The sequence below is a fragment of the Epinephelus lanceolatus genome, chromosome 10, assembly GCF_041903045.1.
Source record: "Epinephelus lanceolatus isolate andai-2023 chromosome 10, ASM4190304v1, whole genome shotgun sequence".
NCBI lineage: Eukaryota > Metazoa > Chordata > Actinopteri > Perciformes > Serranidae > Epinephelus > Epinephelus lanceolatus.
Genome location: NC_135743.1, coordinates 34,852,439 through 34,868,679, shown reverse-complemented (window position 1 = coordinate 34,868,679; position 16,241 = coordinate 34,852,439). Strand labels below are relative to the sequence as shown.

At 41.5% G+C, this 16,241-nt stretch overlaps 1 protein-coding gene across 4 annotated transcripts in view; it reads left to right on the top strand.

Moving 5' to 3' along the window:
- LOC117266197 (proprotein convertase subtilisin/kexin type 4-like) overlaps nt 1-16,241 on the top strand; it is a 227,562-nt gene that overhangs the window by 38,083 nt on the left and 173,238 nt on the right. For all 4 annotated transcript variants that reach the window (XR_013492226.1, XM_078171966.1, XM_078171965.1 and 1 more), the window contains 2 exons: nt 813-894; nt 12,505-12,608. Coding sequence is in view for 3 of the 4 variants with exons in the window: in XM_078171966.1 (XP_078028092.1) it covers nt 813-894; nt 12,505-12,608 (186 nt within the window). In the remaining variant the exon portion in view is untranslated. The remainder of the gene's footprint in view (nt 1-812; nt 895-12,504; nt 12,609-16,241) is intronic.

Genomic DNA, 16,241 nt, shown 5'->3' with positions numbered 1-16,241 from the left:
CTTGTTAATTGAGTCTAATTGAAGAACATAAAGGGGGAATAAAGCAAGCAGGCTTTTAGGACATAAAAGACTGCAGCCGCCTCTCAATAGTATTTATTTTCAACCTCTTCCACTCTGATTTAAGTGTAAGAGGACAATAGTGGCCTGACACTGATATGTGTGTTTTTGTGTGAGCGTGTGTCTCTGTGATCTGTTGTTTGATTTAGTGCGCCCACCTTCACAAGGACCAGCCTCTTATCAGATCAAAGCTGCAAGCAGAGGCCTATGAAAGAAATTGTGTGTGTGTGTGTGTGTGTGTGTGTGTGTGTGTGTGTGTGTGTGTGTCTGTACATGTGCGTGTGCTTGTGTGCTGTGGAGGACAGAGGTGTAGGTGAGGCCGGGGGTGTTTTCGTTGCTTTTAACCCAGGACAATGGAACTGCAAAGGAAAGAGCGAGCGAGTCCTCTTTGAACTAATGAAGAGGAAACCTTTTACTCTCCTCCATAAAGATACCCAACTCTCCCTGCGCTATGGATTTTCCCTCTCTTTCAAAGTGGAATGAAACAGAATACAGCAAAATATTTCATTTTCTCCGCGCTTCTCACTGATGTACTTTTATCGTCATTAATCCACAATCCGAGACAAATAGCCGCACAAAGCCAAAATAAGACTTCAGAAATGGCTGAAGATTGTGAGAGCTGTAGTACATGAGCATCTGTTGAGTAAGCAAAGGTGTGGACACTAAACTTTTCAAAGGGAAGTGAATGCAACAGACTAAAAGTTAAATGTCTAATATTTTAAAGTAATACATTACTACTGTGTTATGATTTCCAGGTTCACTGGGTGCAGAGGCAGCACAGTCATTATAGAGACAAGAGGGTTCCTGTGTCAGGACTGGACCACAGGACCACTCACAGTAAGTTTTCAGTTAACATGCTTCTTTCCAGTGACACATCACCGTGTCAGGTATTTAAAGAGGAACTTAGCACCAACTGAAAGTCTTGTTTTTGCTGACCTCCGGTGGGTTAAAGCCCCTGCAAACAAAAGTATTTTCCTCTAACATTAATTATTCACCACACAAAAAAAAGCCTAAATTAAAGTTCAGAAAGGAAGAACCTCGTCATTCATTAACTTAACTTGGTTAATTTGCTTCATCTGGACAATGTGGGTGTGCTTTCATTTCAGTTTGATTGACAGTGGCCTGGCAACATAAACAAACGCCTTCACAGCTATTTCTGAATTTCTTTTTCCCTAAAACCTCTTTAATCAAAAACAAATTTCCATATTATCATAACCAGAGTGTTAAAGGTCAAGTGTGTGTGATTTAGGAGGATTTGGTGGCATCTATCAGTGAGGACCGCAGACTGCAACCAGCTGAAACTTCCTCTGGTTAGAATTCCTTCAGTATTTATTGTTCAGTGTTTTTCCGATGCAGAGGGGCTTCTAACTACAGTGGTTGATACAAAAATGCGAATGGCCCTATGTAGAGCCAGTGTTGGGTTTGTCTGGTCTGGGTTACTGTAGAAACATGGTAGATATCTGCAGACAAGGACCCGCTCCGCATGTAGATGCGTATAAATGGTTCATTCTATGGTAAAGAAAACACAATGATTCTTATTTTCAGGTGACTATACACTAAAGAAAACATACTTATTGTATTATATTCTATTCCTGCCAATATATCTCCCTAAATCCTACACACTGGACCTTTAAAACAGTCTAAATAGAGGTGCAATCAAGTAGTATCAACCGACATAAAAAAAAAAAGAAAGAAAGAAAGGACAAGCTCACTAAAATATTGCTTTGCATAGAAGTACTTGAGTGCCTCCCAGCACAGAGAAATAGCACATGAAATATCAAGAACTGCTCTATTTCCGGCAGAAAATTGTGTGTTCATGTAGGACCCCATCATACATATTATAAGAAGCTGATTGAAAAAATAAGGGTTACCTTCTCACCTTGCTACACTGATGTAGAGGTGTACCCCAGGGTGTGTTCGTATACTATGAATTCATAGTGTGCGGACACACAGATGAAAAACTAAAAACGTGACAAAACTGAAGATCTAGTGAGTAAATTCCCATGTTTTCACAGCCTTAAGATACTTCAAGTAAATACATTGTGCTTTCCCCAGGATTTGGATAGCTACAGCCCAAGTGTAACCTAACAAAATTAGTTTGCAGTGGAGGCAACACCAGCAGAGCTTTTGAGCAATTCCACTGTGTTATCTGCTGCGGTAAATCTGCAATATTTGTTTTCCTGTTATCACATATTTACCAGGTAATACCTACCAACACCACCACCAACACTGTCAACACAAATTTTACTTTCTCATTAGTCTGTTGTGTCTGGCTGTGTGAAGTGCATTTTGTCGTACTCAGTTTTGTTGAGTACAATTCTTGATATCGCACAAAGAATACTTTTTGATTTTGACCTCTTCAGTTTGTAATGGTTTGTTCAACTTGTCTAGCAATTATTTCAGACACATAACAGAATTAATGGCTACAGTGACAACTAACCTATTACAAAGTCTCAACTGCACAATTAAATATCCATAAAGAATAATTACACTTAATGTAAGTATTCACACTTAACACATTTTTTTTTCAATAATATACTTTAGTATTTCTGACAAGTCACTGATCCTCAGAATAGTCTTGTGCAAATGTGTGTCATTGTAATTGTCTCATGATCACATTACATTCAGTTGTATACATTTAAAACAGGAAAGCATATGACCAAATGTTGCAAAAAGAGTTGTAAAGATGACATTGCTCACTTGTGGCTGTTGTTTTGGCATGATGCTATACTTTTAAACTGTAACATCATGTTTCCTATATTAGTTGTCATGAATAACACACTGAATTCTTTTTCATCCCATACTAAGTTTACCAAAGTAAAAGTCTACATCCTAAAATTAGAGGTGGCGTTCATGTCAAGTTTGGTTTTAGAATTGTATCAGAAAGCATTTGGTATGTAGAGTTAAAGAAATAACTGAGGTGTATATAAACACAGCTGTAAATGTTTACAGTATTTGGTTTATCCATGTACGTAAGTTGGGCTGCACGATATGGAGAAAATGAAATATCACGATACTTTTGACCAAATACCTTGACGTCGATATTGCAACAATATTGTAGGGCTGACTATTGGTGCTTTCAAAAAAACATTTACACAATGAGATTATCAGTAATGTGGGTATAATGACTAAGTGGGAAAAGGCAAATAATAGAACAGCAAGAACAATCTGGTAAGTTCAGAATATTTCCTCACTCTGCCAGTGCCACCTTTAAAACCAGGAAAAGACATCACTTACGATATTACCATATCAAAAATATAAGACGATATCTAGTCTCATATCATGATTTTGCTGTAATATTGATATATTACCCAGCCCTAAATGTAAGAGCATATGGCTTTCTTGAATATGTGTGTTTGCTACATATGTTTTCCTAAATGCCTTTGAGATATCATTTTTGACCTTTATGATGACGAACCTCGCTGATGAAACCAGTATAACAACTGCAGCTGTTTCATGTCTGTTGTTAATATTAACATCATACATATATATGTATACCTTTAAGTCCAGCCATATGTGTATTATTGTGTATTATGCGTTATCGTGTGTGTGTGTGTGTGTGTGTGTGTGTGTGTGTGTGTGTGTGTGTGTGTGCGTGTGCATTGGGAAATGGTGGGTGTGTTTGCACAAGAATGTATTGGCTCACGTCCTGCTGCGGTGCTGTCTCTCTCACTCTCTCATCATCCTCACAGTGTCGCTCAGCCTCTGCTCTGATAGATGATATAAAGGCGAGTTAGAGAGAGAGAAAGATGAAAAAGCAAGGACGTGGTGGATGAACAGTGCAGTTGCATGTGCATTCGCATACAGGAGAAAAAGAAAGTGTACTTGTATGTTTTGACCAATGTGAACTTTTCAAGTCTAATGCTTCTTACTAGTATTTTTTAGATTGAAGCTGCCAATGTTCAATACCGTGTGCCAGTGTTGAATATCTCAAATATGATCATTTCCATGCCAAACACAGTTTCTTGGCAGTGTGAAAAAGCCTCATTATGGACTCCTAGCTCTGTTAAAGCACAGGATACAATTAGTAAGACCAGTATTGGTACCATGGGTGTAACATGTTAATTAGTTAGCTTTGGAGGTGGTGGTATAGGCAGATTTTTTTTTTACCTTTGGAAAGAACCATGCTAGCTGTTTTTCCCTGTCTCTAGTCTTTATGCTATTCTAATTATCCCCCTGGCTTTAGCTACGTAGATGATTCACAGACTTGAGGCTGGTATAGACCTTCTCGTCTCAATCGCGGCAATCAAGAAAGAAAAGGAATGAAATGATGACTTATTTATTTTATTTATTGGCCTTTCCAAGGTGTACTCAGGCTAATCAGTTTGGATAGTGTCTTGGGTCTGTGTGTGAATCTAAAACCTGAATGGATCAGAGGGAAAGAGAGTGTTGTCTGTATTATTAGTAATAATTATGCTATTAAATGATGATGATTTTTAAAAGTCCAAGTCCTTTGATATTAGATATTTGCCAGTCTGATCTGATACTTGTGCTTACCAACTATTGATTGAATATGTATCAGACACATTGACAGATATATATTTAATCATAACAGACTTTGGTACACCTAATCTCAAATGAATACTCGAGGTCCTCCTTCAGACTTATTACGTTGATGAGCTTTAATTATAGATATGACTGAAAGTTTTACTGGAAGAAGCGACATAATGTCAACAGCCAGAGAGAAGATGCATATCTTACTCTGTTGGACTTGTCGGACAACAGAAACATTAGGTCCACCTCTTGTACAGTGGTATTACAGAGTGGACTTAACTCCTTCACATAAGATCTTCGTCTGACTACAGTCAAAACAACAGACAAGTTTTATTTTGTTCTGCCATCAAGTCACTCATGGTATATACGTTAATTAGTGCAAGCTGATACAATCTGCCACCCCATTCACACACTTAGATTGTGCTCACACTGTAGGCTATAGGCACTGTAGACCAGTGCTGCATCATTAGCAGGCTGTGGGGGACACAGTAGGGTATAGTTAAGAAAGGACCTGCATTTGATCTGCGTTATTTTAGCTGATATGGATCTTTCTTAAATACAACCCAAATGACCCTGATCCTACCAATTTTTAGGATCAGCCTAGCTAGGACATCTCTAATTTAAAGAATACAAACAAATTATTTTTGGATATTAGTCCTTTATCTCTGCTTTTTTTGACCACATCTGATGTTAATTAAAAACACATCATGGTGCTGCTGGTATCGGTGTTCCCTCTCCGTCTGTTCTTACACTTTGGGTCGGATCTAATTATCCCTGGGTCTGATATCGATTTGGGTAACTGTAAACCATAATATATTCACACTGATGCTGTTGTGAAAGATATAGCAAATATAATTGTTTGTGTTTCCAGAGACCCAAGTTTGGCTAACTAATGTTGGCACATAGATTTTGGTCTACTCTATCGCTCTTGTTGGAAACCAGAGAACTCTGAAACAATGGATCTAAATGAGATCAGAGACTGCTCCTGCCCAAGTTACTCGTTTGTGTCCAGTATTGGATGGTAACTAGTTACATCTAACAGAAGTATGCAATTACATTAAATGGTAAATGGACCTGCATTTGTATAGCGCCTTTCTAGTCATCCGACCACTCAAAGCGCTTTTTACAGTATGAGTCACATTCACCAATTTACACACACACAGCCATCAGGAGCAACTTGGGGTTCAGTATCTTGCTCAAGGACACTTCAGCATGCACACTGGAGGGGCCGGGGATCGAACCACTGATCTTCCGTTTGTTGGACGACCTGCTCTACCTCTGAGCCACAGCCGCCCTAAAATAAAAAAACAAACAAAATAAATGTAATTGTAATCAGCCACATTTACTGAGACAAAATGTAATGAAGTTATGGTTAATAATCACAATGTTGGTGGTTACGAGAGGCTTACATGTAGGATATAACATTCATTCTGTTCCTTTGCATCTTCTCGCAGTGCAGGAATATCTTCTTTTGGCACATTATCGGAAAATGCGGATCAGCAAAGCCATTGGGACAAATTTAAGTGCAACACTAATGCAAGACGTTTTAGCTATATTATTAGAAAAGTAAATAATATTTTAATTACTTCATTTTTTTATTTCTTTATTATCAAATGTTTTAAACTGGGCAAAAATTTTGTTACATTTCTTTGATGAAGTATTTAAAACAATTACATTACACATTACATTTTAAACAGGATTCAAATAAACACAAGAAGTTTGTGCTCTAATAAAAAACAAAAAAAAACAAACAAAAAAAAAAAAAGGGATCAGCACTCAGTGAATAATCCTCCTAAGCCCTACGATAAGCTATTATGGCAAGGCTTAACTATATAGACCCGTGAGCAGTGATAACTAACATGTCTTTGGGGTCATCGGGTGGGAACCTCCTTTCACCGGTGTTTCGTCTAGTTAGTCCCACGACACCTCCAGGAGGCTAGACAGTGATCTCTGGCGTCCCAGAGACACTCCCCTAATGCCAGGTCTCACTGCTCCCCACACTAACCGAACAACCTCCTTTACCTTACCTATACTACCACAGAGGAGGTAGACCCAGGGAAGGAAGCCTTGTTAGGCTATCACACTCCCCCGCCGGGTTAGGCTGTACAGTCTACCTCCCCAGGACGAGCCCTCACAACAATGACACCTCCAGGAGGCTGGACAGTGATCTCAGCCCAAACAGCACTGCCAACTTCAACCAAGCCCAGGCTCCGTTTATGCGAGCTCCAGGCAGAAGCAATGCTGATACTACCTTTACTAGCACATTCACCATACTCTATTTCACACGCTACATAGCATAACTACAATGTAAGCTAAAGTTAAAGGAGATAAATGAACTCACAGGATCAGCAAACACACTCACTTTGCAGCATGGTCTCAAACAAAATGGATTCAAATAGGCCACTCCCACACTTAAATAACCTTCCTCTTCCTGGATTTCCTTCTTACTTACACATGGCTTTCTCAGCCCAAACAGCACTGCCATCTTCAACCAAACCCAGGCTCCATACATGCGAGCTCCAGGCAGAAGCAATGCTGATACTAGCTTTCCTGTCACATTCACCATACTCTATTTCACACACTACATAGCATAACTACAATATAAGCTAAAGTTAAAGGAGCTAACTGGACTTACAGGATCAGCAAGCACACTCACCTTGCCGCATGGCCTCAAACAAAATGGATTCCAATAGGCCACTCCCACACTTAAATACTTCCTCTTCCTGGATTTCTCCTGACAGGAAGTGGATCTCTCCACCTGATCTCAAGGAGTTATGTGCCCTGCTTAGTAGTTCCCCCTGCTGGCCCCCAGCTGACATTATTTCTTCTGTAATAGATAAACTGGCTGCATTTAATTGCTTCATCTGACATTTCCCTCACTGTCTTCCTCAAATTCTGTCCCCGCACTCCGAGTTCCCCCAGGAGTGAGACAGTTGATCTTGCTATGAATCCCCTACACCCCACTTCCACTGGACAAATCCTAGTCTTCCATCCTCGCTGCTCAGCTTCTGCTCCTAAGTCTGCATATCTAAGCTTTTTTCTTTCATAGGCTTCTTCCACTGAGTCTTCCCAAGGAACTGTCAGCTCAATGAAATAAACTATCTGTTGACTCACTGACCACAACACTAAGTCAGGCCTCTGCCTGGTACAGACTATTTCCTGAGGAACAACAGGCTTTCCCCCTAAATCTACTTGCATTTCCCAATCACAAGCACCTTCTAGGCGGCCACACCCTTGCCTCCTCACTAACTTATCCCTTCTGTATTTCTCTCCCTCACGGACAAACTGAATTACTAAGCCCCTATCCTTAACACCTTCTGAATTCACCTGTCTTCGTTTCCCTTCGATGCCTGCAGCTAAACATTTCAACACCTGATTATGTCGCCATGTATATCGGCCTTGTGACAAGCCAACTTTACAGCCTGACAAAATATGCTTTAAAGTTGCGGTACGTGAACACAATGGGCATGATGGGTCCTCATTTACCCACAGTTTTAGGTTCTGGGGGGTTGGTAACACATCGTATGTAGCCCCTACCAGGAATCTAATACGATTCTCCTCCATACTCCACAGGTCCCTCCAACTAAGCTTCCTCTTCTCTACACTTTCCCAATTCAACCACTGTCCCTGTTTAGCCTGGGCCACTACCTTTGCACCCCTTACTATCTCTTCCTGTCTGCGTATCTGTTCTGCAACCAACTTTCTTTTATCTTTGAGGCCTGCTGTATTCCATACCGGTTTACCTGAGCCAAGCCCCAGGCCTCCCCGGCCAAACTGAACATTACCTACAATCTCTGCATGTCTAAGAGCTGCCTCTGCCTCCTGAACTGCCGATCTTGGGTTCCACTTCCTCCCCTTGGTTGGATTTGGAACCACACTCCTAACTACCACGTCCTTACTCCCAGATAACAAGAGCTCTGTCCTGACCTTGGTACATTTAAATTCCTCTGTTAAACTAGATACTGGCAGCTGAAGTATCCCTTTTCCATACAATGCAACACTACTTAGGCACCTAGGAGCGCCCAACCACTTCCTAATGTAGGAGCTAACCGACCTTTCCATTCTCTCCACAACAGATATTGGAATTTCATAAACTGACAATGGCCACATTAACCTAGGATATAGCCCAAATTGCAAACACCACAACTTCAACTTTCCTGGAAGTTCTGATTTATCTATTCTATCCAATCCTTCAGCCACATCTTTTCTAAATTTCACCACCTGTTCCTTATCATTCAACTCTACATTGTACCACCTACCTAAGCTCTTTACTGACTTTTCCCTAATTGTTGGGATTTCCTCATCATCTACGACAAACTTCCTATCACTTAACTTCCCTCTACATATCGAGATGCTTCTAGATTTACTAGGCTTGATTTTCATGCTGGCCCACTTGAGGTTCTTATTTAGCTTCTCTAGTAGCCTCTTTGTACATGGCATTGTTGTGGTCACCAGTGTCATGTCATCCATGTAAGCCCTAACTGGTGGAAGATGCAACCCATTCTGCCGTCTCTCCCCACCTACCACCCACTTAGAAGCCCTGATGATTACTTCCATTGCCATAGTAAATGCTAATGGAGAAATTGTACACCCTGCCATGATGCCTATTTCTAGCCTCTGCCAACCTGTTGTGAAACCTGCTGTACTTAGACACAACCTAATATCCCGAAAATATGCTTTCACTAAGTTAACAACTACCTGTGGCACTCTGAAGTAGTCAAACGCACTCCAAATGAGGCTGTGCGGTACTGAACCAAACGCATTTGCAATATCTAAAAATATTACATGTAGGTCCCTTTTGTTAATCTTCGCTGCCTGAATCTGGTGCCAGATCATGCTAGTATGCTCTAAACACCCTGAAAAACCTGGTATTCCTGCCTTCTGCACCATGGTATCTATTAAGCTATTCCTTTCTAAGTAGCTAGCTAGTCTCTGCGCTACTACACTAAAGAAAATCTTCCCCTCCACATTCAAGAGAGAAATCATCCGGAACTGGCTAAGGTCCACAGACTCCTTCTCCTTAGGAATGAGGACACCCCCTGCCCTACGCCATGCTCTTGGTATAATTTGTTTTTCCCAAACTATTCTTAGCTGTTTCCACAAAAATTTAAGGGTATCAGGCGCGCTTTTATAAACCCGGTAGGGGACTCCATTAGGCCCTGGGGCCGAAGAAGCCTTTGCACGCCTGACCACCTCCTGAACTTCCTTCCACCTAGGTGGCCTGACATCCATCTCATGCTCTATCCCTCCTAATGGAGGGATATCAGGTGGGAAACCTACTATCCTATTCTTCTCCAAATCTGAATACATGTTTCTCAAATATTCTTCAACCTCTAACCTTTCTGCTTTAAGCTGCCCTCCCTTTTCCTGGCTGAACAATCCTTTAACAAACTTAAAAGGGTCCCTGAAAAAACCTGTCCTAGCATATTCCTTCTTCCTCCTCTTTTTCCTGAGATGCTCCGCCCTTCTAAGAACTGCTAGCCTGCTTCTCAACTCCTCTTGCAACACCTTAATTCCCTCCCTTTCTTCTTCTGTAGCCTTTTTCCACTGCTTTCTTAACTGTCTCCTTTCCTTGACTAACTTCTCTATTTCTCTCTGCCGCCTAGACTTACCTGACTGTACCCTCTCACTCCTCTTTCTCTCATGCACACCAAACCTCTCTACACCATATGAATACATTATATCTCCCATCTTTTCTAACCTTTGTATTGCATTTCCTATAAGCCTACTCAAGATTACTGACAAGTCTCTATTAACTATCTCCCATTCTTTACTGTCATTTGCTCTAGGCCATCTAACTCTAACCTTTTGCTCCATAGTTCTTTCTCTGGCTAGCATACTGGCCTCAGTGTCACCTGCATCCTCTCTTACTACCCCCTCCTCCTCAGTGGCAGCGTTACTGATATCCTGCGAACTGTGGTTTTCTACCTGCCGCTGGACTTCATCCGACTGACTCGACTGACTTCTTAGGAAGTACTGATCAATGCGGCTACTCTGCCCTTTCTTTGCCACACACTTCTTCTTTCCCTGATGAGTTCTGAGGCCTTTCACTGATGTTACTTTCTGCCAGCCGCAAGGACAAACCTGAAGCATCTTGTTCTCAACTATGCTACTTTTGCCCTCTACCGATGCGCTCACCTTGCCCTGAGTGCTGCTAATTCTAGCACTGGTGGATAGGTCCGTGCCCCTATCCTTCACTGAGTCACCAGTCCAAGTCATAGTCGTGTCCTTTCCAATGTCTGTTACCGTGTAATCCACCTGTGAGTCATCTTCCACCCCTGCTCTCGCTGACTCTTGGGGTATTTTCCCTATGTTGGCTGTAGCTAATTTTGGTTGTAATAAGGCTGCTAGGCCTCACCTCATCATAACTAGTAATCTCTAACCTGTTAAATTTCAAAAGTAACTTTTCCAACACAGCACTCTGTATGTAAATTACACTGTACATCTGGAAACTAATTTGAGAATTTATGTTGTACACATGCGAAGAACTAGACCTAATTAAAGTGTAGTAGGTAAATGTGTCAGCAGGGGCGATTCTAGGATCAGAGGTTTAGGGGTGCTGAGCACCTAGAGAGCTGCCCGGGCAGGCAAAATAAATTTGACTGTTTTGTACATTTTAACTCAATTTTATTCCCACATTTGTGAAAGAAAAGTCACAACACTTTTTGGGAAAGTCTGCGACTAAACCATCAAATCTGATAAAAGTTATTTAAATGCTGAGCCACAGCAAAAGAGGAATGGATTGGAATCATAAAAGAAACATATCGTAACCCTAATTTCTGGGGGAGGATAACTCATTTTGATACAGCAGCTCCTCAACATATACATAAACAGTATGTATGTTTCTGGAGTAAACCAGCCCCCTATAGTGAGTACCAAAAATACCAAAAATGGACCTTGGACTTATTTTTTGGACTTTTATTTGAAATGCAATGCACAACATGTAACACATTAACAGTAACTGACTTTTTCAATGTTTGTCTCTGCCTTTTTCCTTCTTGTCTGTATTATATAATATAAATACATAAATAAAAATACACTTCAAAAAATAAAAGTGCTTGAAATCTACAAAATAATATTAATAAATACACACAATAGGAGTTATAATGTTAATGGGCATCCAGTCAGTTAGCTAGTCAGTAGCACCTTGGCTTTAATATTAACACATGCACATGACACACCAGCTCGCCTCTCTCATTCCAATTCAAACAGAGGACAGTGGTACTGACCACCTGTAACGTTGCCTAGCTAGAAAAAACGTCAGCTGACTCCTACCCAACAACATAAACCTACGATGACCTACGATGCTGTATCTCAAATTTTAGGGGTGCTGGGATTCAATTTAGGGGTGCTTCAGCAATTACTCGGTTCAGAGGAACCACAGAAAGTTGCATACCAAATTGAATGGTTCAGGATCAATACATGTAGCATTACACCCTTAATTAATACTAATGCTTGGAATATATTCATGGATGTTTGTCTGCACTGTCTTATTAAGGTCATTTCAGAAACAGAGCTTCCCATTAACAACTAGTGTGATATTAATTAATTTTTCAGTACATACAGTGTATTATGAAACAAATTGATTCATATCCATCATGTGAGAGTGAGTGTATGGCAGAGAGAGAGAGCACTGTGGAGGGGTGAAAATGTGAAGAAAGCGCGAGAGAGTAGCAGCGAGTGTACATAGCGTATGGAGAGAAAGGTGCAGGCCTTGATGAGCTGATAGCACATGGACAGACAGTGAGCCAAGCTGTGCCACCGTAATGAGATGCTAATTATATGCTAATGATATGGTAATCTTTCGGCAGTATTCCACCTCACTGGAGAGAAGGGGAATCTGGGAAGCCTTTCACCATTGGTTGGAGACCGGGGACTTCCTGAAGTCAGAGTTCAAAACAAGAAAAAACACACACACACACATCCACAAATGATGGGTCTGTGTGCTTGCAGGATTCCGGAGGAGAGAGTCTACAACTGACAGGCAGCCTGGGGAGAATAAGAGTGACCAGTCCCTCACCTTCAATGACCCGCTCTGGCCCATGCAGTGGGAACTGGTGGGTGTAATCGTGTGTGTGTTTGTGTGTTCATTGGTCTTATCTGGAAGCCTCCTCTCTCTCCTCTCAGCTCTTGTCCTCATGGTGAAGAATGTTCCTCTGACAGGCATAAGTCAGGCAGGCTTTCATGTGTGACTGGAGAGAGGGAGACGGAGGATAGAGGGAGGTAGGCAGATTATGGAGAAAGGAAGAGAGGGAGAAAGAGAGAGAGAGATGAGGTGGAGGGGGTTGTCCATGTTGAACTGAGACAGATGTCGGGGATTGATGAGGCTCGGAGCAACACTGACACACAAACTGTGCTGCAACAAGACAAGCTCATCCCTTCAGCAGAATCCTGTTCACGTGGTTTGACCGATATGTGTTTGTGCACAACAACAACGGTACAAAAAACAGTGTGTTTGGATATAAAAATGTTGTATTTGTTACAGTAAAGTTCTCGCACAAAATATCAGCCTCAGTCCAGCTTATTCAGTGGCACCATTTACAGCCCTTTTTAGGATTCATTCATTATGTAACTGTTAAAGATAACTTCCTATTTTTGTAATATCCATGCACTCTATGCACTTGAATTAAGTCGTTGTTCGCCAGGCAGATGTACCACTCCCTACATAAAGTGCTACTAATAACAGTGCTTTATGCACAACCTCTTTACATCTTTACAATAGTTGGCTGAGCCTGTAGCAGTGCAGCCAGACTTTGCTTGTTTGAAGCATTTACTGAGACATTTTATCGAGTATTTTTATTTCTTGTTCCTTTAAGTGTGTTTGTGTTACCATGACTCATTACATAATTTGTCCACTGTGTCTGATTCACACAAAAAGCTTGAATTTCAATAATTCTTACATTGCTAAAATATAATCAACAGCAAAATTCCATGTATTTATAATAGATTTCCGGTATGGTATGGCCATGTATCCCAACATACACACACGCACACACACACATAGCAGGGCGGCAGGGCTCAGCCAATCAACACGGCGGATGTGTTTGACTGACATGCGAGGGTGTAATCTGACAGAGCCAGGAGGAGGAGAGGCGGGGTTAGGGATTCACTACGGCAACCGGCAACAGATTGATTGACACCTCAGCTCCCGGGGCAAGATGGTGGGGTGAGAGTTGGGATGGGGGCGGAGAGTGGTAGAGACATAGATGGAGGAAGGGAGGAGGAGAGATGAGGGGGAATATGAAGCAGAAAGAAAAATCTGACACAGCTTTTCTGCGTGAGTGTGATTTGTTGCAAATAGTCACCGCTCTAAATTTTGGAGATTGTTTATGAAACACAGTATGATGCATAAAATTGTTCAAAAGATGCAAAACAGGTTATGCAATATAGCTAACCCTAACTATATAGCTTGATTACATAAACTAAACAACAGAACATAATCATCTTAAACTCAAGTTAAGAACACGTCTCTATCTGTCTCTCTCTCTCTCTCTCCTGCCCTCCTTCCCTGCTCTCGCTCTGTTGTGTTTAATTAGCCTCTGGTGGACGTGGATATTGATTAAGGGTCAGTAATCTGCTCAGGGTTGGTAGCCTGCCAGGACCAGATGTGTGTATATACATGTGTGGGTGTGTGTGTGTGTGTGTGTGTGTGTGTATGTATGCTATCATGGTGTGTATGTTTGCTAAAAGCAGGTGTGTATATCATGGGTGAGCAGTACACACACACACACACACACACACACACACACACACACACACACAAGGCAAGTGGACTCTATTGTAGCCTTGCTTTGGCTAAGTCCAGCTCCTCCAGAGGAGCTTGTTCAAAGCTGCTAAAATCCATGCAGCATCCTGGACGTGCTTGCTGTGGATGATGTACGTGTGTGTGTGTGTGTGTGTGTGTGTGTGCGTGTATGTGAGAGAGAGAGTGTGTTTGTATGCTATAGCTGAGGGGCAGCTAAGATAAAGACAGAGAGATTGTTTTGTGGTTACTGTTTGCATTTGTGTCTTCTACATAGAGAAAGTGTGTGTTTTGTGCTCTTGTTTTGCATATGAAGTTTTTCACAACTCTATACATGATATTTATTTTCATATGTGTGTGTGTGTGTGTGTGTGTGCAAACATATACACATGCTGTGTATATGAGATAGGATTGTACGATTGGTTGTGTTCCAGTGCTTCAGAGAACAGTTATGATTCTGTGCATGATTATGTTTGTGTGTAAGTGTGAAGCTTGTGTTGTTGGCTTTCACTTTGTGTGTGTGTGTGTGTGTGTGTGTGTGTGTGTGTGTGTGTGTATAAAGTGAGTCAGCGATCAAGATGCCTCACTGAGGGTTTAGTTCACAAAAGTGTGCGTCTATTTTTTTGCACATTTGTGTGCCTGTGTACCCTTCATGTGTTTGTGTGTGTGTGTTTGTGCACTCCCCAGGGCCGGTCCTCGTGCTCTGGTGGACGTTGCTTGCTAGCTGCCTCCATTCATCTGCTTTATTCTCACACACTACAAAGCAGCACTGCTCCCTAGATGCAACCCCCCGAACACATGCACAAACATACACATGGACACACAAAGTCTCTCTCACATACACACACATACAGAGACACACACACACACACACACAGTCCTACATCACCAACAGTGGACTATCATTCTACACCAACCAAGTGTGGATCATGTACTTGTAACTTAAAGAGGCAAGCATTAGCGGTGTTGCTCGCACTGTCGCAATGACCAAATTGACCGTGGAGATCAGAGATAATCAATAAAATGTAGGCTGTAAAGCCACCAGTATACCTCTATGTATATGTAGAATGAGAAGGTGTGTGGACACTCTACTAAATAAATGAGTCAAGAGACCGAGCAACAATTATCAGATTTATCTGAAGAAAAAAACAAATAGTAATGCAAATAATTAGACCAGAATGCACAGTATCACTGTCTGAGGGCTGCCATAGAATGGCAACGAGGATGTCAGCCGACCAACACTCGCTACCCGGTCCCTGGTTGCAGTGATTTGCAATGCTGGCCAGCTAGGAATTAACTAGCAGCCAGTACAGTACAGTCCTCTCTTGTCTAGCTAACATTTAGCTGTGTTACTTACTGATCCATTAGAAAGAAAGCTAGCTGGACATCGGTTTTGAAGCCTCTTTGGTCACGGAGCTCCCTCCATCTCTTGAACGCCTGACTGAGGTTTACTCTTGTTTTCCCTCTTCTTTTATCACTCTCCTTTTTGCTCTTCTTTGCCTCCTCAGACAGAGGAGCTCCTTTTCTTTTGCTAGGCTGTTTTTCACTTGTTTCCAAACTTTGTCCATCTGCCATTGTGCTCATGACTCAACTATCTCATGCCCAACTCTTCATGAGGACCAGCTCCAGTCCCTGATTGGCTGACTGACCAGTTTTGCAATACATGATGGGTTTCCTGCCGTAAAGCAGATTTTTTTCCACGAAATTTTGCCCCCGGTAGCAGAAGCTTATTACAAAGATTGCAAAGCTACTAAGTAACCTATGTAAACACTGATAGTCTGATTTTAATGTGGCCACTACCCTGTGCAACCTACATTATTTTCATAATGGTATATTTAGGAAAAAATGCTATCTGTTGTCTCTTTAAACAAGACAATTTATTTTAATATAAATGCAAGAATGTTTTTTTTGTAGAAAAAAAATTGCAAATAGTGGACTGTGCAACCCT